Genomic DNA, 21371 nt, shown 5'->3' with positions numbered 1-21371 from the left:
AGAAACAGTTCAAATTTCCAGCTAGTTTTTCTCAAAAAATCAAATTTTTCGAACGTACCTATCTCCTCTTTTTCAAGCTCATTTATCTTGATTCTTTTAAAAGATATTAAAAATTTGTCAACTGATAAAATTTTGAACAAGTTATGATAAATAATTTATCTGTTGCCAACTTTTTGATATTTTTCACACCAAGCGAGGTAGTTGAGCTCAAAGTTGACAGTTCTGGTGGGCTTCTTTTTTCGAGGAACTAGGTAATTATTGAGTTTTTTGAAATTTTTTATTTTCAGAAAAAACCGATCGACTAAATTTGAAAAAGTATCATTACGGAATTCAAACTGTTTCTGCAAACTTCTCCAATTTACGTTTATTTGAATTATCTGTACAAAAAAAAATGCAAAAAATTGTTTTATGTTCCAAACTTATTCCTGAACATTTGGAAGTATGACGAAACAGCCAAATCTAACCAATATTGGCTTCATTTTTCCTTCTTCTTATTTTTTTGAGTAGTTGCCGCCCCATATCACCGTAGTACGGTATGTACTCTCGACACAGCATCATTGATGCGTTCAGCGCCGGTGGTATGCCATCTGAAGAAGCTCTGACGGTCAGCTCGTCTCAAAACTCGCAAATTGATGCGTTCGCCGCGTCGGTTGACCGAGAACGCGACTCGTTGCGCAGTTCGGGTAGCGGCAATATATTCAAGGATAATGGCTCAATCAAACGGTGAGTGGAAAGTGTTTTGTCGTGAGAAGTGTGTCCGCCACAAAATAGGGATGATGCCCCGTTTTTCTTTGTCCATTTCCATGTGGCCACTCTTTTCTTCCGACATGTTTCCAATTTTCTCAAGTAATCTACCCCTCTCTCCCATTCCCATGTGTTGCACAAAAACGAGTATAGGGTCAAAATGGAAAACGATGTCAGGGAAAAGGATTTGATAAGCATTTCATAAAATGAAAGCTTCTTAAAAAGAGTTCCGGACAATAAGATATACAAACGCGTATGTTTATAATAATTTTCAGCAATTTCACCAGTTTCAATGCCCTGGAGCTTGGTAAAACTTTGAAGAGTGTAAAATAGATCTCGATTGGAAACTCTGAATTCACAGAATGTTTTGAATATTTCTAGTTTTTCAACTTGCCAATTTCTGAAAGACACCTGTTTTTCGTGTTTTCAGTACAAAAACGGATGTCTTTCAAAAATTCAAAAACAGCTGAAAAAACAGGAAATTTAAAAAAAATTGAGTGAATGGAAAGTTTTTAATCTAGATCAGTGTAGACCCTTTGTAGTATTCAACGTGATCCAACACTTGATAGCCAAGCTCCAGACTCCTGAAAATGGTCGAAATGGCCGCATATTCAGTGAAAATTACATTTTTTAAAGATCTTACTGTTCGGAACTGTGTATGTTTTTTTTGAAGTTTGATTTGTTGGAAAACTCAAAATTTGAAAAATTAACATTCAATTTTTTTTATCCAGACCATCTCAATTATCATTTAGAGTGTTCCAAAGTGCCTCCCATCTAAATTCCACCCCTTATTTTCTTCACAAATTACCTTGAACTTTCATTAAACGAGCTCTGCGTCTTCAGACGTCAAGCAATACCCTATGTGACGCACTATTCGGATTCGGGATTCGGCTCCGCCCCATCCGCCGGTTCCAGTTGCTCCTATCTGCCACCACCGCCGCCATATCGGATGCGTGGTAGTGGTGGAGGGTTGAGTAGTAAACCCCAACACAAAATTCATCGGAGTCTAAGTGATTCAAAGTACACGGCCAGTCTAATGACCGCTGTTCCGCAAATGCCTCTTTTGTCAATGACACCGTTGAACCAACTACAACCTCGGGATGCTCGCGGGGCAAGTTGGATAAGTTTGGTAGGTATAGGAAGAGTGTATGGATTGCCCAAGTTGATGAGTGAACTTTACTTCCTCTTTTTTTGGATAAACGAGTGCATTTCTAACCAGAGCTATATCTAACTTGACCTCAGAAAAGTTCGCAACCCTCATTTATCTTATTTTCCCATTCCATTTCTCACAACACCTATAGGTCGTGTGTTTTTGCAATTTCATCTTTCTCATCTAACCCCACTGATCCCTATCTAACCTTCTCGTGTGTTTCCCTCTTTTCCGTTCATCCACATTCCATTCGAAACCTGGCACATGTTCAAAACGTTTTTGATCCAGCTAATTCTTGGAGCCTCTCTCTCTCTCTCTCTATCAAATTTTCTGACGGCCAGAGAGAACACTACTACATACTTTGGAGAACGATATAAAGAAGCAGAACACATATAAAATGAGCAAAAAAAAAGAAGAAAAAAGTAAAGACATAATTATCGGAAGGGAGAAAAAATGTCGGTGTCAGTGCCCCCAAAGCCATTGTCTTCCATCCAACGATATTTTCATTTCATTGCCCTTCACATATCCATTTTGTGTTCCTCAAAAGCAATGCAAACAATTGAAAGCAATCAGTTTGTCTGTGGGAGCTCTCTGTAACGGCCACACCAGAATTATTCAGTTTGAACAAACAAGCATGACGGCTGGCTTCGAAAAGGCTCTTCTCGGATTCAAAATTACTATTTTTAGGATCTATGATTATTCATCATATAACATTTTTCACATTTTCACTCTCTCCTATTTTTGCCGAGTTTCTATTTCTCATAATTTCTCGAAAAACAAAAACAAATCTCTTTTCTCTCTGCAGTGTGTGTACTTCAATTGCATTAGTGACCATCCAAAATGCGGAGGATATAATAATATGCATCAAAAATGGCACAAAGACGGGCCAAGTCGAAGGTTTTATCTTATTTTGAATAATGTGTTGTGTTGTGTTGTCAATTGGAATTTTAGAAAAAAAGAAATGCATGTAACTGAAAGTGTGATAAGTGAATTTGTCAGAAGTCTCAACCTTCAAAAAACAATTGTATTTCAGAGCCCATCGCCTTCGATGTCGACCGTCTCTTGTCCCGAGTACCCAGAGTTGCAGGACAAGTTACACAGGCTGGCAATGGCGAGAGACAGTTTGCAGCTACAAGTGGGTTACAGTAACCGGTAAAAGTAATTTTTGAGATATTAATTTTCAGGTCTCAGTTTTAAGTGAACAAGTCGGTGCACAAAAGGAGAAAATCAAAGATTTGGAGACGGTTTTGGCATTGAAGCGTAACAATTTGACATCAACTGAAGAACTTCTTCAAGATGTGAGTGAACGTTTTGAGTTTAAACAACGCTTTTGATATTCTGTAGACACATACCGTGTTTACTCTGATAGAAGGTCGCTCTATGCGACCACTTTCAGCTCGATTATCTCGGTTCTTCCAGAAGATTTCTAAGAAGTTTCAGTTAAAAAGATATTTATCATAATTTCATCAATATTTTACCAGTTGACAGATTTTCTATATCTCTCATAGAAACCATGATAATTAAAGGGGGGCTCCGGTCAATTTTTTTATTGCTTCAAAATGTGTTAAAATTTATCTATTTTCAGAATATTATTGCGAAAAAAGTCGAAAAAAAACCCGAAATCCCCAAAAAACGCCGTTGAAAAGGAAAAAAATTCAAAAAAGTGCCGTCGAGGGACGAGGATTTTCAGTGAGAAACCTAGGCCACACGAGAGAATTTTTCCGGATTTTTTTCGCTTTTATCTCCGACAGGTGAAAAACGTTAAAAAACATTGTCGGCCACTGGAAAAAATGCTGTCAGGCGCCGTGGCCTAGGTTTCTCAAAGCGTGGGAATTCAAATCCTTGTCCCCCGGCGGCACCTTTTTTGAATTTTTTTTATTTTCAACGGCGTTTTTTGGGGATTTCGGATTTCTTTTGAATTTTCGCGCAATAATATTAGGAAAATAGATAACTTTTAACACATTTTAATGCAATAAAAATTTTTGGTCGGAGCCCCCCTTTAAGCTCAAAGTAGACATATAGGGCGGGTTACTATTAGAGCAAATACGATATCAATGCATTACAGACAAGTTTTGAAAATTTATGCAAGACTCATGTTAGGGGTTACTGTAGATATTTGCTGTAGTAAAGTTTTGAATATTCCGCAAAATGCCTGAAAATGTTCGGAAGTTTTTTGAACACAGAAATTCTGTGCATCCGGATGTGTTCCAGTCTATTCAATTCCAGGTTACAATCAAATAATAATTGTTTACCACTATCCGCAAACAATAGAATGTCCCCAAAACGGTCATCTTTGACCACATGCATCTCATTTCCGGTAGAAAATATCGAAAAGTAGTCAACTGACAAAATGGTTATGATATTCTGATAAATAATTTGTCAGTTGACCACGTTTTGATACCTTTTACAAAAAATGAGATGTAAAAGTTCAAAGTTCACGCTTCGGTGACATTCCATCAGAGTGTTTATGGTAATTTCCAGCCAATCTCGTTCATGTTTCATTTAAATAATAATCCTTTTCCACGTAATTTTCCTTTATTTTGTTCTACACAATTTCTCGGTTCTAACATACTGAAACAATTATAAAAACAATTTCCCGTCACTTGCATTCGTTCCCACCCACCACTCTCTGTCTATTTTTTTCTCACCACAATCAAACATTCAGAAGTACCATCGTATCGATGAGTGCCAAGAGCTCGAGTCAAAAAAGATGGATCTTTTGGCGGAGGTGTCCTCACTCAAACTCCGTTACGCCACTTTGGAGCGTGAGAAAAACGAAACCGAGAAGAAGCTGCGTCTCTCACAGGTCCGTCTCAGTCTTGAACTAAATCCCAAATAACGCCCAAAATGGCGTGTGTGTCTTTTTTGGTGGTGTGCACTCTGGATGATATTCTTGGAAAATTGGGAGGAATGGAAGGACAAAAAAATTAGAATGGAAGAGCGGGAAAAGGATAATGCCTTCTCACAAATTTGTCCTTCCTGCACTTTTATAGTATAATCTCAATGGTCCCGTTTTTTGTTGGATGAGCACATTGGCTATTCCCAATTCCCACTACAACACTCATTAACATACTAATTTTTTTAAATTTGCTTTTTGAATTAATCCCCTGATCTTTAAATTCAAAATTACAGTGTTAAAACTACAGTATGACGTGTTCCTCATGTCTCAGCCCTTTTCCATTAAGTTTATCATTTCCAGAACGAAATGGATCATGTAAACCAATCTATGCACGGTATGGTTGTACAACAACAGCTTCAACACCACACCAATGGTCATGGAGGATACATGTCACCACTACGTGAGCATAGAAGTGAGCAACGAGTTGAGAAGCATGACGAGGAGATGGCTCAACTTCGGACCGCTGTTCAACGGTTGATGGCTGATAATGAGCATAAGTCACTTCAAATCAACACTCTCAGAAATGCACTTGATGAGCAAATGAGATCTCGGGTAAGATTATGAAATGGAGATTTTCAGTGGCCGAATACTTTTTTTCAGTCCCAACAAGAAGACTTCTACGCTGCTCAACGCAACTATACGGACAATTTTGACATAAACGCTCAAATCCGCCGGCTTGTGATGGACGAGACATCCGACTCTATGTCTCATTCAACATCGTTCCCCGTCAGTTTGAGCTCAACGAATAGCAATGGAAAGGGTCCACGAAGCACGGTTCAGTCATCGTCTTCTTACAACTCCTCTTTGTCTGCAGTGTCTCCACAGCACAACTGGGCATCGGCTGGCGCTGGAACGCCACGTCATTTGCATCCAATGGGTGGCAATCAACGGGTCAACAATATCAATGCTGCACAGTAAGATTTCATTTGGGTCCGGTCAATCCGGAATTCGGTTAGATCCGGAATCCTGGCGATAAGATAGAAAAAGCGCCCTTTTCGGTTTCTTTTCGGTCATGTGGACCATAATCATGAATCTGAAGCTCGGCTCTATAGTTTTCAAGCACTTTGAAAATTTTCGAGGCCGCCAAATCAACCCAGATTGAAAATTTTGCATTTACAGAATTTTTCGAAAATCCCTAGTTTTTCAGATAATTGCCGTTTTCTGAAAGACGTTTTTATTTTTACGTTCTCAGTACAAAATCTGGCAAAACCAGCTGTCCCTCGGTAATCGGCAAAAAGCTGTGAATCTTGAATGGTTAAAAATCTCTTTTTAAAGTTTTTAATACATGTCTGTTTTACATTGCCCAAGATTTTCAAAATGATCCGGCACGTGAGAGCCAAGCCTCAGATTCCTCAAAAATGGCAAAAATCAACTGAAAAACACCCTTTTGTCTCAGTGACCCTGTAGTTAAAACTTTCATTGATTTATAGATATCGTTCTCCATCGTCTCCAGCGGCCCGCCAGTTGGCTGCTGAGCTAGATGAGCTTCGAAGGAATGAAAATGAGAAGGCTGCCCACAACTACTCCACTGCAAGTCTCCCAAGAGGTGTTGGAAAGGTAACTCATAGTTCTATAAATCAGAACCACAACACTTCTCATTTACAGGCATCTTCTACATTGACACTACCAGCTAAGAAGCTCTTGTTGCATCTGGAAATTCCACTGGTGAGTTGGGCGGTTCCATGAGCAGTGTCGCTCACCCGACCCCAAAACGTAATTACCGAGCACAAATGAACCGATGGATCAACGAAAAATTGCGGCGGAAGCGCGCAGTCAGTGCGCCAAATCTAGGTTAGAGAATTGAATGTCTGGAATAATGAAATGCACAAATCTCTTTTTTTCCGTTTGGTTGTGTGTCATTTTCTAACATTCATTCTTCATTCTTACAGACTTTGCGTATGAGCCATAATTTTGAGCCATATAAAAAGCACAGTTCCGCTTTTGAGTTCAAACCAAGCCATTTGCGTTTGTCTGATTGATCCGTGAATTCCTTTCTTTCCCGAGCAGGCACACTAACAAGATCTGTCGAAATGTAATAACCTAATTGTTGCGTTCATGAAAAAAGTGTATCATCTGGTCTTCATTTGTCTTGGTAACAAATTTTTTTGTTTTGTTTTTGTTCAAAATAAGGATTGGTTGATTTTTCGGGAAATAACAAAAACAGTGTGTGCTGCCAATTAGGTAAGTTTACCGGTATGTCACCGGTAGTTTTACCGGTTAGTCACTGGTAAATTTTTGTAAATCTTGAATTTTGAGAGTTTTTTGAATTCATTTTTTAAAACTGCGACTTTTGAGAACTACGATGTTTTAGAACCACGACTTTTTCGAACTTTGGCTTTTTATAACCAATAAGATTCAGAATTTTGTTGTTACAGAAAACCGAGAAAATGAAAATGGGGAACCACACACTGGTAACAAGCACATATAATTTAAAAAAATTTCGTTATACTTATTTTGAACTCTAACAAAAATCACATGAAATTAACCAACTCCTTATTTTGAAAGCTAAAACGAGCCTTTTCTTTTTTCATGATTCAATTTTCAGTTGAATCCGATGATGAGATTGCACGTGGTCGTAGTTTGAACAATGCCACATCTCAGTCCAACCTGAAGAACTTCTCTCGAGAACGCACTCGATCTTCACTCCGCAACATCTTCAGCAAGTTGACTCGTTCCACATCTCAAGATCAGAGCAACTCGTTCCGCCGTGGAAGTGCAGCTAGATCCACCTCTACTGCACGTCTCGGATCCACAACTCATCTTGGCTCAGTGCCAAAACGTCCGCCACTTTCTCAGTTCGTTGATTGGAGGTCAGAGCAGCTCTCCGACTGGATTGCTGAAATCGGATATCCTCAATACATGAATGAAGTGTCGCGGCATGTCAGAAGTGGCCGTCACTTTTTGAACATGAGCATGCACGAGTACGAGGGGCTTCTGAACATTAAAAATCCAGTTCATAGAAAACGTGTGGCGATTTTGTTGCGGCGAATCGAGGACGACATTATGGAACCAGCCAATAAATGGGACGTTCATCAGACTCTAAGATGGTTAGAGGATATTGGGCTTCCTCAGTATAAGGAAATCTTTGCCGAGAATGTTGTGGATGGTCCGTTGCTTCTAGCCTTAACAGCTAGTGATGCAGTGGAGATGAAATTGGTCAACGCTCATCACTATGCCACACTGGCAAGAAGTATTCAGTTTTTGAAAAAGACTGATTTCCGTTTTGATGCGATGGAGAAAAAGATTGATCAGGTGGGAAAACTGAAAAAGGGAGGCAGCTAAGAAAAAATGAAAATTTCAGAATATTGTCGAGAAGTACCCATGTCCAGATGTTGTCGTTCGATGGAGTCATGCCGCTACATGCGAATGGTTAAGGAAAATTGACTTGGCAGAGTTTACTCCAAATTTGCTGTGTGCTGGAGTACCGGGAGCACTGATGGTGAGTGACACATATATTAGATGTCTTCTACATACAGTACCGATCTATAAGATATATACAAAAATGCAAAACAATGGAAAAATACGATAGTTTTATTAAATGATACTGTATGCCTCCTGGCTCGATGTTAATCTCAAACCAACTTCCGAAAACTGTAAAAAACAAATTCTCCAGATCTACGAACCATCATTCACCGCCGAGTCGCTTGCTGAGGTTCTCCAGATGCCACCGCACAAAACACTTCTCCGACGTCACTTGACATCGCACTTCAACCAACTTCTTGGCCAGAAGATCATTGCCGATAAGCGGGATTTCCTGGCTGCCGGCAACTATCCGCAAATCTCTCCGACGGGAAGAGTGAAGGTAAGGAAACACTGGAGAAATGAACCGGAAATAGACAATATTGAACTTTAGGTTGTTCGAAAGGGGTTTTCTCTGACCCGCAAGAAGGCCAAAAATGAGATTTGCCTGGAGCCAGAGGAGCTGTTGTGCCCTCAAGTGTTAACTCACAAGTATCCCATTACGGTAAGTATCGATATTCAGAGTCAGAGAGCAAATATTAATTTGGAACTTTTAGACTGGAGACACCAGCTCGCTGGAATCGTCAAACGTGTAAATCCTCCAAAAAATCTCATCTAGGAACCAATCTTCGTGTCCTGAACCCCGTTGCATCATGACAAAAACCAACAACACCATAAAAATCCAAATTTGTATCCAAATTTCCTTCTCCCGTCTAAAAATGTCCCATGCTGTCTGTATTTAGTACCTGAAACTATCTTCGCCGATTGCGAGTCCTTTGCATTTCCAAAACAAAAATTTGTCTTCCCCCCAAAACTCTCTTATTTCATCGTTCTTTCCTATCTGAATTCCAATTATTTTTATCTATTGCCATTTAACACTCACCTCCTAATTTTTTAAGAGGCGAATTGTAGATCAAATCTCACTACAACTCCTCTTCACCCTATTTTTTCCCGAGTTTCCGAATTCACCCTCTGAGATGAATTATTCTAGGAAGCTTCTTTGTGATTCCAATTGAACATTGCTCGTTCCATTTTTCATTTTATTCATTTTTCCGTTTTTATTGCTGTCATTCAAAAAAGTTTCTCCCTTGTGCTCTTCAATTCTCATCAATTCATTCTTTTTTTAATTTGAAATAAAACAAATTGCCTGAACAAGTCTTTTTTTTAATTTTCGAAAACTTTATTTGAAATTTCAAAATTTTGGACTTTGGGAATATTGAGATTTTTGAATTTTAAGAATCTTGGAATATTCCAATTTTTAAGATTTCGGAATTCCGGAATATCACGATTTTCAAAGTTTCGAAACTTCAGAATATCCAACTTGCACATTTCCGAAATTTCGCAATTTTCCAGTTCTCAAAATATTCGAATTTCGTTACTCGCAAGGAAATTTTAAGTGTGTCCTTTTTAGTCCGAAATGTTTCAATTACAATAATAGGGTATTTTTGAAATTCCGAACTCCAAATTCCTGTTATCACATTAAAAAATCAAAAATAATTTTGAAAATCGTTCAATCATAAATTGCAGATTTTAATAATGATTACCTGCCCGTCTAATCCATACAATCAATTAATTCATACGTCTTTGAAGATCACCAGACTCTCTTCCCATAAAAAAGTTTCAACGTCATCACTTCAGCTTTTTCTGTTCCCGTTAGGTGATCGAAACGAGAGATAAATGATAATGAAACGGAAAATTGACCTAGTCCGCGTGCGGAAAAACCGTACTACGCAGCTTCTCGTTTGTCTTCCTCTATTCCGCGACAATAATCATGATACCGACCTAATTTGAGGAAGCGCGCGTTTCTTCTTCATTATCCACGCCCTCTGTTTGAAACAAATTCACCTTCACTTCTTCATTTTCAATTTTCGCTTTCTCTTTTGACTTCCATTCCTCATTCGATTTTTCACAATTCATTCCAGAACCAATGAAGCGGCTTTCATTGCTTTTATTACTGGTAATAGGTGCTTATGCTGAAGATGAAAGTACTGATAAGCCAGCGCTTATGCAACGATTAGTACAGTCACTTCCACAAATTCCCAATGTGATCAAAGGACAAATGGAGGGAAAGCCAGATGAGTTGAAGTAAAAGCTTGTATTTTTAAATTATTCTATATCTCGTTCTTTAGGAAAATGGTTTCAAACATGCTGGGGGATGGTTTGTTGAGTCAGTTGGTTGTAAATCCGCTTGGAGTTGCTGAAAATATGGGCGTCCCACTTCACGACTTGGGAATTAATAAGACGGTGCTAGAGAAGAATATCAAGCTGGGAGGAGGCAATGAGACAAACGGAGCTGCCGCTGCTGCTTTCAACTTTTTAGATGCTTTGTGAGTTACGAACTTTTTGGGGGACAATATTTTTTTAGGATTCAGAAGTTTTTGTTTAGTGTAAGGTCAAACTTTAAATCAGTGTTCCAAATATTTTGTACTATCTCATCTGACTAGCACAAACTTCCTGAACCTCTTAGATTCGATTTCTCATAGCTCAATTAGTTAGATATACAGTGTCGGTCCAGAACATACACAAAAAAGTTTTTCAGTTAATTTTCTGCCATTTTGACCGTTTTCGGGAATCTGATTTCTTTGAAAATTTCCTAAGGTGTGAAACAGACCTAGATTGAAACTTTGAAATTACAGCATTTTTAAGAAATTCAATGAAAAAAAATCAACAGAAAAGAAGTGTTCGTATATCTGTAATGTGTGAGAGACCTAAATAGACTAAAGCAGCAAAGCAATCCTATTACATTCGAATAAATTACAGTACCACCCAGCCACCGACCACCAAATCGCAGAAAATGTATGTTGATGGTGTCGAAGTGAAGGATTGGGACAGATACGCTAGAAAACACAACCTTGAAAACCTCGGATTCACCACAATTGCTCCACCAACGACAACCGTTCAATTGAGCCCTGAAAAAATTGCCGACGTTGTACTCCAAAGACTGAAAAATCGCGAACCAGTGGTTGAGGCTCCACGATCCAACCCAGACATTTCGAATTCTTTGGATATGAATTTAATTGATCCAAGAAGAGTCGCAGAAGTAAATTCTTTGCTCAGAAGAGCCCCACAAAGATTTGAGAACCCACCAGCGCCAATGAACTCAATGGGGCCAATGGATATTGGACCGCCGGGATTCGTTCAATCGCTGGACCCAGCCATTGATGAGGTCGTCACCAACCTTCGCACCAAGGGAGCGTATGGGCTCAACGTTGATGTAATTTTTAATTTATAACTAGTTGCTCTAATTTTGATTGAGCTTCAGGATGTGAAACGCCTCCAGAACATCCTACAAACCTACGAGCAAACCCTTCAAACTAAAGAACTTCTATCCAGACGTAAACAGTTGGAAGTTCTTCAGACTGAGCTCACCGAGCAACGCAAAAGAATTGAAGTACAGAAGAAAATGGAAGAGGAGTTGAGAAAGAAGGTTTTTTGGGAAATCTAACGGATTTTTTTTCAAATGGTATTGTTTCAGGAAAAAGAGCTAGAAGAAGCAAAACAAAAAATGGAGCAGCAACTTAGAGAGCAGTTGAGCAGCTGGCACAGTTCGTTCGGACCAAGTCAACCAGTGAGAGGGAAAACTGTATAAAATAATTTTGAATTGTGATAATTTCAGAGAGCTCCAGTGCCACTCTCAGCCGAATTGCAACTCGAAAACTTGGTAATAACTATCAAAAAGTTCATAAATCTGCATTAAAAAATTTTTAAGGGTTCCCCACCAGCTCCACCAGCCTCGATTGCTCAGTCTCCACCAGAAGTTTTGGAGACTACAGCCGAGCCACCAGCGTTCCAAGTGGCTTCCCACGAACGCAAGCTTGCTGAGGAGCGCGAGGACATTGTTGAGCAACAAATGATGCCAGTACCACCACCAACTAAAATCAGCAGCTCTCTCAGAAATCATATTCGCTATTCGCCAACACCTGTCGTCACTGAAGCCACTCCAGTGATTCCACCAAGCACTTCAGTTGATAGAGAAGAGTGAGTGGAATACGGTCAATGTATTTTTCAGTGGATGTTTTGTCTTGAGCTCTTTGAGTCTGGAGCTCTTTAAAATTTTCGATGGGTGTAAAACAGACCTAGATTGAAAACCTTGCATTCACAGAATTTTTTGAAGATTCATTCCATTTTCGATTGCTGAAAGACACCCATTTCTGGTTTTTTCCGTTCTAGGTCTGTTTTACGTCATCCAAAATTATCAAAGGGAACGGGACCTTGATAGTCTTGCTTCTGACTCTTGAAAATGGTTAAAATGACTAAAAATCTGCTGAAAAATACTTACATATATATATTTTTTTGATAGAATGTCAAATAGATTCAAACTTTCAGTGATGAATTCGTATCAAAATGCAATTGTGAGAAAATCTCTCTAGACAAAATGAATGGAAAATGGCTCATGGCTCTTGCCTCACCAAATGTTGTTGAGATGGTTCAACACAAGGCCAACGAACTTTTGGACAAATCTGAAACCCTATCTTGCTCTCGATTCGATGTCTCCGCTGGAAAACAATCTGTCGCTGCTCAAGATGCTAGACTAATCTGGCAATTCAGAACTCAAGGAGCTCCAAAACTTTTCCGACTTCGCGGAAGCGCACTGACCATGGATCATGAGTCGGTCAGAGTTCAAATGGCAGACTTCCAAGGGGATAACTTCAGTTTTCCATGTAAGTCAATTTTTTTTGATTTCAAAAATTTTCCATGAACTCTTTCTATCTTACAGTCTGTGTTTTGAAATCCGGCGGAACCTCTTCGGCCTACGAGCATCTTCTTGTTACCAACAGTCAAGGAAACTGCAAGGATGTTGCTCTTCTGGTCAGAGATCCACAAGAATTCTTCGACAACCCGAATAAGCAGCTCCAGAAGTACCTGAAGACTGTAAGTTGTAATTCTTCTGTGAAACTATCAGAACCATTCTGTTTTCAGAGAATTTCCAAACGAGAAATGAACTCTCTGAACGTCGTCAATTTTGGAGACTGTTAAGAAAAGACTCAGAAAAATCAATAACTTCCCCTAATAAATGTACAAATTAATAAGCGAGACAACCAATTAAATTGTTTTATTGTTGGTTTTGTTGACTATAATAATAAAACTATCAATAGAAACTTTCAATATTATAAAAAAACTAGTGGAGAAAATAAAGCAACAAAAGATGTGATACAAGAGGCAGTAAAGCACAGAGAGACAGAAATGGGTGGCAATTCGACATGTCTATAAGCACGACATAGAAGGGAAATATCAGCAGAAAATGAGAAAAAGCACTTGAATGACAGTGGTAGCAGCCTTGGCAAAAACGGCGGCAAATGCAAACGAGCTAAAGACCATATTGATGCCAATGAGCCAAGTGAACAAAAAGTAGACAAAGAAACTACATCCCATGATAGCCCACCAAGTTGGATATGGAATCATGAAGAGAATAGTGTAGAGAGACAGGAAGGAAATGTTAAACAGGGAAACGTGGGCTTCGTCGTATGGAATCACGTTGAACAGGTAGTGGATTTGCCAGATGGTGATTAGAAGAGAGCAGACGAATTCGAAACAGTGCTCACTGACAGTGGTAAGAATACGATCACGCGACTCGGCGCGTTGTTGTCTAGCACGTCTCTCTTCGTTCTCCTTGCGATGTAGCTCTTCGAGAATTGGCTGAAATTAGGTTGTGTTTAGTTGGAGAATCATGTAAGATATCAATATTTTCTTGAATTTTAACTATACTTAATAGCTTTCGAGGTTTACACGGAAACTAAAAATTTTCGGCTGATTGATGTAATCTATTCACGTCGCGGACCATGTCTGTAGACCGCCCTTTTATCGATAGTTTTGTAACCAAGAGGAAATTTCTAGTTTCAGTTTTAATGCATATATTTTTCATCAAAAAACCTCTACCAATTCTTTCCAGCCGGATCAGGTTGATTCAATTTCGCAATTCAGTTCGGGAGCGATTATGTTTAATTTTCGGTTTTTAATTTTGAAACCCAATGAAATCACATGGTCACAGTTAGAGTAATATGTTCTAGTTTCCAGGAATAATTAGAGGAGGACACATGACTCAAAAAACACGAAATTTGTGATTTATCAAAAAAAAAACGCAAGCACTACAGTCGGACAACAATCACGAAACTTTTAAATTTATAGAAAAAGCTTTCAAGCAGAAATTACTATTCAGTGGGGTTCGCACTAACTACGGCAAGTTCCGATGTTATCATTTCGTCTACCTCAAATTCCGACTTTAAGTTACAAGTCGACGGCTGAGTAGCTGGAATTTTCATTCTATTTTCGAACTGCTCGGAAGTTTTTTGACAGGCGCAACAGTGGATCATGCGTTTTCACTTCTGCCTTTTTAAGATTTTCAATGAAACACTCACCCTGTTCTCTTTGGTGTAATAACAATTTTTGATGTTCTCGCGTCCAGGCGATGGCGCTACCATATTCCTCATCCGATTCGTCCGATACATCATTCGACGATTTTCGCACTGTCCAGTGTACGGAGTAGCCGTGTAAGCAGTCGATTTCGGTTGATCAGCAAGAGCCGTTGGCTTCATGGCGGATTGTTCTGGAAATCGAACAGTTGAGTTAGATCCGCTCCATTAGAGAATGCTCACCAGTAGTCAGCGAAACCTGTTCTGTTTTAACTTGGTCCTTTGGAGTGCTACACGCCAGAATTTTGTTTCTCGCAATTGATGATGGTGCTGATGTTGGGAAGTTTAATGAAGAATTCTGATTGGATCCTGCCAAGATGCTTAGATCATCGGCGTAGTAGACATTCTCATCATTCCAGTCTTCGTTGTGTACACAGAAAAATATTGAAATTAAAGTGTTTTTAAAGGGGAAAAATGGGACCGAGTTGGGCGACTATCTGGAGAATTTTTAGGTGCATGAGAGTGTGGCAAAGTTTTGAGAAGAAAGCCACGGTGGAGAAAAGGCAGCGCAATTTTACAGCAAATCGCCCAACATTCTGGGAGTTGTTATAGATTCATATTATTTGAGAGTATTAATTTTTGGGTAAAAAAGCCAGAAAGTGCTTCTAGATTAGGTTTCAGAAGAAACGGTTAGAAAAAAGTCTCTAGATGGTTATCTAACATCCATAATCTACTGCCAACAGCTGTCTTCTGCGCGTCGGGAGGTCTATTAGTGGATTAAACCGTTTCTACCCACCTGTCACTGTCGCATCCCAATTCGAATGTACTCAACGATGTCGGATTGCCGTCCATGAAGTATGGTTCTGTAACCGGCCTGTTAATATTCCAAAAAAAACAGCAAATCACATGCAATATGGAGGTTAGTGAGGCACAAGAACAAAACAAAGGGGAGAAACGATGAAAAAGGGCGAAACGAATTCCAAAACATACCAGGTGCGTCAGCCTTCTTTGTCTTGCGCTGCTTGGATGATGTAAAAGACGAGAATGAATGCTGGCCAAAATTCAAGCAGCTCATTCTATGTATATGGTGTTCGATCGAGGCGAGTCGAAAAGAAATGACTGGTTGATTGACAGGGAGCACAAATGAAGGAATGAGACGAGAGGAGGTGGACCTCTTACGTATTCGAAAATGCGTGCGCGCGAATACGCACAAGACCCTGCTGCAGTGGTGTTTTTGGCTTAGGTCGATCGATACGAGCGCATATGGAAGGTCATAAGAGAGAGGAGGGACCATTTATTGGTTCATTATTAGTGGTGATTCGCAGCAGACAGCATGTAAATGATGGAGACGCGAGACAGAAAATCGAGAAAAAAAATGAGAGGGGGAAGGAGAACAACGATGGGAACAACGATATTTGGGTGTGCTGTTGAGAAGAAGAAAAATACATATGTAAGGTGCTGTTGAACACGTACGTCGAGAAGAGGATATCTGTGAGTGGGGATTGGGGAGGTGGATTTATATGAAAAAAGAGCTCCTAACATGATCTAACTGGGAACAACTGAAAACGGGAAAATTTAAAAAAAAAACAGGGGTACAAAAAACAATTGCGTTTGTCATAAAATGCTTTAAAACATGAGAAAATGCAGAAGTGAAAATTAAAAGCTGAGAAATATATTTAATCCAAACTTCAAATGGCCTTGGCCTCCTCCTCGGTGAGCTTCTGAAGTTCAACCTCTGCCTTAGCATCTGATGTAGTAACACGGTTCAGCTCCCATTTGCGGAGAGCTCCAAGTGGAATGCACATAGCTCCACTGATAGCCATCAATGCTCCCATGACGTAGAAGGATGTATCGAAGTTTCCGGTGTAATCCTTCATGGCTGCTGTAAATTTATTCACGTTTATCTTGAGATTTAAAAGAATTTTAAAGATTACCAGCCATTGGCGATCCGATAACAGCACCAACGCCCATGAAAGTGAGGAGGATTCCGAAGGCGTTGCTCATCTTTTCCAATCCGATCAACTCGAGGACAATCACAGAACGAAGAGCGGCGAAGCATGCGACTCCAACTGAGAATGGGAAACAGAAAGCCAAGAAATGCCAATAGGCAGTGTAGAATGGAACAGTCATGGTGGCGAGTCCAGCCAAAATGAGAGCGATGTTGTTCACAACCAATGCAGAGACTTCTGGACGGTCAGCAATGTATCCGCAACCGATACGAGCAATGATGTTTAACACTCCGATGAGGGAGACGGTGAAGGATTTCTCGGCGACAGTAAGACCTTCGATCTGAAATTGATACGGGTGAGAATTGTTACATTTAAAATACCGGTTAATAAAATGTACAAAAAGGTATTTTTCAATTGATTTTGATTATTTTCAAGAGTCTGGACCTCGACTATCATTTTTCCGATGACCTAGATAGAAAACCTCGCATTTATGGAACATTTTGAAAATTCCGAGTTTTTCAGATCTTACCCATTTCTAAAAGATATTTATTTTCCTGTTTGCAATTCAAAAACGGGCCAAAGAGAGTGTCTCTCAGAAATCTAGGAATTTTTAAAAACTCTGGGAATTCAAAGTTTTCAATCTTGGCCTGTTTTTCACCCTCCAAAAATTTCAATGTGATTGAAAACTGAAAAGTAGAGCTCCAGACTCCGTAAAATAGTGAAAATAGTCGATAATCAACTGAAAATTTTATTTTTGTAAACCGTGAACACTCTACTCTAATAGACCGCCACTCAAAATTTTGATTTCAAATTTGAGACAGTTTATCTCGGTTTCTATAGAAAATATCAAAAAGTTGTCTACTGAAGAATATTTTAACTTGATATCACAAACATTGATCAGTTGACCACTTTTTGATATCTCTCACAGAAAATCAGAAGTATGAGCTCAAAGTTTACGGTTTGGGTGGCGTTCTATTAGAGTGTTCACGGTACTTTTTCTACCTGATCTGTATCATTCTGACTCACCTTGTCCAAATGGTTTCCAAGATAGATGAATGGGACGTAGAAACAGCAAAGAGTCAGAGTTCCCGAGAAAGCAAGAAGCAAGAACGATGGTGATCCGAGGAGTTGTCTGTCCAAAAGATTCTTCAATGCTTGCCCAATATCTCTCATGACACTTTTCTCTTGAACGTGCTGGATGGTTCCATCATCGGCAACATTGAGCTCCAATTTGGAAAGGTATTGCTGTGGAGTTCCTTCTTTCAAGTTCTCGCGAAGATTCTTCAAATGCTCGGCAGCTTCTTCGCGATTCACTGAAAAGCGCCAAATCTCATTTTTCTATGCTAAAAACGACAACTCACTGGTTCCAGTGCGGCTTCTCGCGGCAATGTTCGTAGTCGATCCAGTGTAAAAAACATCCATACGAGCCAATGGGCGATTGAGCTCTTCGACATCCTTGGCGACAGCTTCGATGATGCTCTTGACGGATCCGTTGCGATGCTGAAAGGCCGAGCCATTGACAAACTTGACAATTTCTTCGACTTACCACTCCATTTCCGTGCTTTCCAGCGGTGTGAAGCTCCAATGAGCTCAGGAATGGTGTATTGTGCTTGCTGAGAGATGGAGACTCAGGAACCTTGTCTTTGTGCTGTTCATAGTTCTCAACAATCTCAGCAACCTTTTCAATTTGGTCTTGACTGGCTTTCAGTGGGCGGAGGAGAAGAGCAGCGGCAAATCCAGAGATAGTAACGGTAGCGGTGTAGACCAGGAATTGTTGCCAATCTTTTTTCACAAACTCCCAGACCACATCGTTGAGCATCGCGAACACTGTTGTACCAATTCCAGATCCACACACAGCGATTCCAGTGGCCAATGAACGTTTCTTAGCAAAATACTGGGAGATGATGACAATGGCTGGCAGGTACATCATTCCAAATCCAGCTCCAGCGATGAGACCAAAAGTGAGGTAGAGCATATAGATATTTGGTGCTGGGATGGACAGAAGAAATCCAACAGCAGCGATAACCGATCCGGCGAGAGCGACTTGACGGCACCCGAACACATTGCAGAGAGCTGATGCGACTGGTCCTGAAATTAGAAACAATTTTAGTGTATTGAATCATGAGAATAGAGTAATGTTTTTAAGGAAAGTAATATTCATAAAAAAGAAAGGAAATTCCCCAACGCAAAACAAAAATTCTCATGCGCGTCAAATCTAGTGTGTGAGCAGCAAAGTGTGCGTACACCATCACGTCGGGTTGCACTATTTCTACTTTTAAAAGATTTTTTCCGGGCCTAAAAGTGGATTTTAAGCTTACGAAGGGGATTTTTAGAATGACTTTGTCTGCTAGAAATTCAGAATTTCCATTCTGATAAATTTAGTAGCACAAAAATGTAGGAGTGTTGGAGAAGTGATGTGTTATAGAGGTTAAACCAAATTTTTAGTCGCAAAAATGAGTTTCAGGCCATTTTCAGATCGTATTCTTGGCGGTTTTGGAGGTTAGAAACATAAGTATCTGGCAATTCAAAGCGTACAAGAAAGATTTTCGAGTTTTCGAGCATCTTCAAGCCTTCCACCCTCTAAAGTCTCTAGAAATCAAAACCACAAGTTTCATGGAACATTGGCTTATGATTTGCTATTTGGCAAGATAAGACTAAAATTATTCATTCAGATCCATAGCTACCCGACGATACGAGTCGAATTTTTCAAACATTTTCGGGGATTCTCCAACCTTCCGCTGATTTTGAATAATGAATGATCTACTGAATAATCGCATGCGCGTAAAATCTAGTGTGTGTGCAGCAAAGTGTGCTTACACCATCACGTCGAGTTGCACAATTTATTTTTTTTCGACATTTTTCCTGGGCCTAAAAGTGGATTATAAGCTTATGAAGAAGGCTTTCAGGGTAGATATTTTTGCTAAAAATTTAGGTTTGTGACTCTGATGGATATTGAGGCACAAAAATGTAGGAGTGTTTAGGGATTGGAGTTTTAAGAAGGTTTAACTAATGTTGGACAGCTGAAACGTGGTTTCAGGCAATTTTCAGATCATATCTGGCGGATTTGGAGGCTATAAAACAAGGAACACGCTGTTTGAAGCGTTTTTGGAAACATGTTTGCAATGCGTCGAGCTTTTTTATAAAAAAAATCTGAAAACCACAGGTTTCAAGGAGCATTGGATCGTCTTTGGGCAACAGATCCAACTAAAATCTTTTACAGATCCAGGCTATATGACAATTTGAGGATATTTCCTCGAAATTTCAACAGACTTACCAACGAAAAAGTAGAATCCGGAAAGAATGGACATTGTCATAGCAGCAGAGGCTTCAGAGATGTTGAACCCATGAACCCATGCTGGTTGAAGGATCTTTCCGACTGTGAAGATGACACCATCAACGACCATGTTGATCAGGAAGGAAGAAGCAACGATTGCCCATCCATATCCACCTGGAATTTCAAATTTAAGGGGGTTTCTTGAGTTTTTCTTCTGATGAAGACGTCAGAATAGCTGAAGTGAAAAAACGATCTAACCATCTGGCGGAGCAACGAATCCCACTTCTTCCAACTCCTTCTCCACTGTTTCTGGATCCTGAGGTCCCAGTTTCTTCTCCTCTGTGTTGTGTTCACCGTCGTGCTCGCCGTCCGTCATTTCGTCCGACGGTTTGTTGGTACCAAAGCTGAAAAAATAAAGATTTTTGTGTTTCATATCGAATGGGAGAAAAACTGATGATGATGATATGCTAGGGCAAATGATGGATGTGAAAAGATAACGGTTGAATATATTTGATATGTGGAAAAATGAGAGAGAAGAGATAGGTGACAAAGGACGTGGAATCTCGGTGTTGAAAAATGGAAAAATGAATACCGGCTTTTAGAGATATGCATATGTCTATTGTTCCTAATCTAATTCAAAAACGAGAAACTGGGATTGTAAAACTGTCGAAAAACTACCTTATTCGGGAGGTGGTTGGGGTTGTAAAGTGTGCGTCATGCCTATGATGATAATGGTGTTAATGGCTTATCAAAATTAAAGTAAATAGTTGAAAAACTTGCTGACGGAAGGGGTTTTCCCAAAAAAAAATTGCAGGAGTCAGAATTATTTGTGTAGTTTAAGTGTAGTTTGTGTTAGAACTTTTTAAAATTGTTTTAAGCAAACTACCGTATTTTTTCAAAACAATTTGTGTTAATATTTTTTTATTTTATCAACTTTTCGGTAGTTTCGCGGGGTTTTTAGAAGTAAATCGTTCAAAAAAAAAGCCGAGAAAATAGAAGAAAATAGTTGAAAGAGAATACAATACCGGTCATAAATATTTATATAACAACGAATTTCCAGTTGATTTTCGGCCACTCTGTCAATTTCCAAGATCCTGGAGCTCGGTTTGTCCAGTTTTCGATCAGTTTGAAAATTTCAGAGGAAGTGAAACAGAGATATATTAAAAGCTTTGCATTCACATATTTCATCAAAAATTCCTAGTATTTCAGCGATTTGTGATTTCTGTAAGACACCCCGTTTTAGCCTGCTCTGTACTGAAAACGTGAAAAGAATCAGGTGTCATTCAGAAAACGAAAAATCGCTGAAAATTTAGACCTTTTTCAAAAACTTATGTGAATGCAAATTTTCCAATTAAGCTCTGTTTTGAACCCTCCGAAATTTTCGAAGTGATCGGAAACTTGACAGTCGAGTTCCAGACTTCTACAAATGGTAGAAACGGCTAAAAACACGTTTTTGTATTGCTCATTAACCGGTACTGTAGCCAATTTGAATAAAAAAATTGAGGTTAGGAATATCTAATGACTTATATTTTTCACGTTTCAGTAC

At 39.4% G+C, this 21371-nt stretch overlaps 4 protein-coding genes across 4 annotated transcripts; 2 read left to right on the top strand and 2 right to left on the bottom strand.

Moving 5' to 3' along the window:
* Nucleotides 1–535: 535 nt before the first annotated feature.
* On the top strand, nucleotides 536–8848 carry Cbr-hlb-1 (the record flags this gene model as incomplete). Its single annotated transcript, XM_002645652.1, has 14 exons — nucleotides 536–723; nucleotides 1588–1873; nucleotides 2700–2791; nucleotides 2928–3029; nucleotides 3093–3192; nucleotides 4560–4700; nucleotides 5094–5345; nucleotides 5394–5707; nucleotides 6224–6350; nucleotides 6399–6462; nucleotides 7339–8045; nucleotides 8095–8232; nucleotides 8407–8595; nucleotides 8810–8848. The coding sequence occupies 14 exons, from the start codon at nucleotides 536–538 to the stop codon at nucleotides 8846–8848; spliced, it is 2739 nt and encodes a 912-aa protein (XP_002645698.1).
* A 1331-nt stretch (nucleotides 8849–10179) lies between these two features.
* Nucleotides 10180–13229, top strand: CBG07359 (the record flags this gene model as incomplete). The annotated part of the gene is made up of 10 exons (XM_002645653.1): nucleotides 10180–10337; nucleotides 10382–10579; nucleotides 11013–11466; nucleotides 11515–11679; nucleotides 11728–11820; nucleotides 11869–11913; nucleotides 11962–12230; nucleotides 12579–12913; nucleotides 12970–13124; nucleotides 13173–13229. The coding sequence occupies 10 exons, from the start codon at nucleotides 10180–10182 to the stop codon at nucleotides 13227–13229; spliced, it is 1929 nt and encodes a 642-aa protein (XP_002645699.1).
* Nucleotides 13230–13484: 255 nt separating this feature from the next.
* Nucleotides 13485–15677, bottom strand: CBG07360 (the record flags this gene model as incomplete). The annotated part of the gene is made up of 4 exons (XM_045240616.1): nucleotides 13485–13889; nucleotides 14609–14796; nucleotides 14846–15022; nucleotides 15593–15677. The coding sequence occupies 4 exons, from the start codon at nucleotides 15675–15677 to the stop codon at nucleotides 13485–13487; spliced, it is 855 nt and encodes a 284-aa protein (XP_045093550.1).
* A 613-nt stretch (nucleotides 15678–16290) lies between these two features.
* Nucleotides 16291–20258, bottom strand: CBG07361 (the record flags this gene model as incomplete). Its single annotated transcript, XM_002645655.2, has 7 exons — nucleotides 16291–16484; nucleotides 16537–16891; nucleotides 17578–17864; nucleotides 17913–18051; nucleotides 18098–18639; nucleotides 19826–19999; nucleotides 20084–20258. The coding sequence occupies 7 exons, from the start codon at nucleotides 20256–20258 to the stop codon at nucleotides 16291–16293; spliced, it is 1866 nt and encodes a 621-aa protein (XP_002645701.2).
* Nucleotides 20259–21371: the final 1113 nt, after the last annotated feature.

The sequence above is a fragment of the Caenorhabditis briggsae genome (genome assembly GCF_000004555.2).
Source record: "Caenorhabditis briggsae complete genome, chrX, whole genome shotgun sequence".
NCBI lineage: Eukaryota > Metazoa > Nematoda > Chromadorea > Rhabditida > Rhabditidae > Caenorhabditis > Caenorhabditis briggsae.
This window is presented reverse-complemented; position numbering and strand designations above follow the sequence as displayed.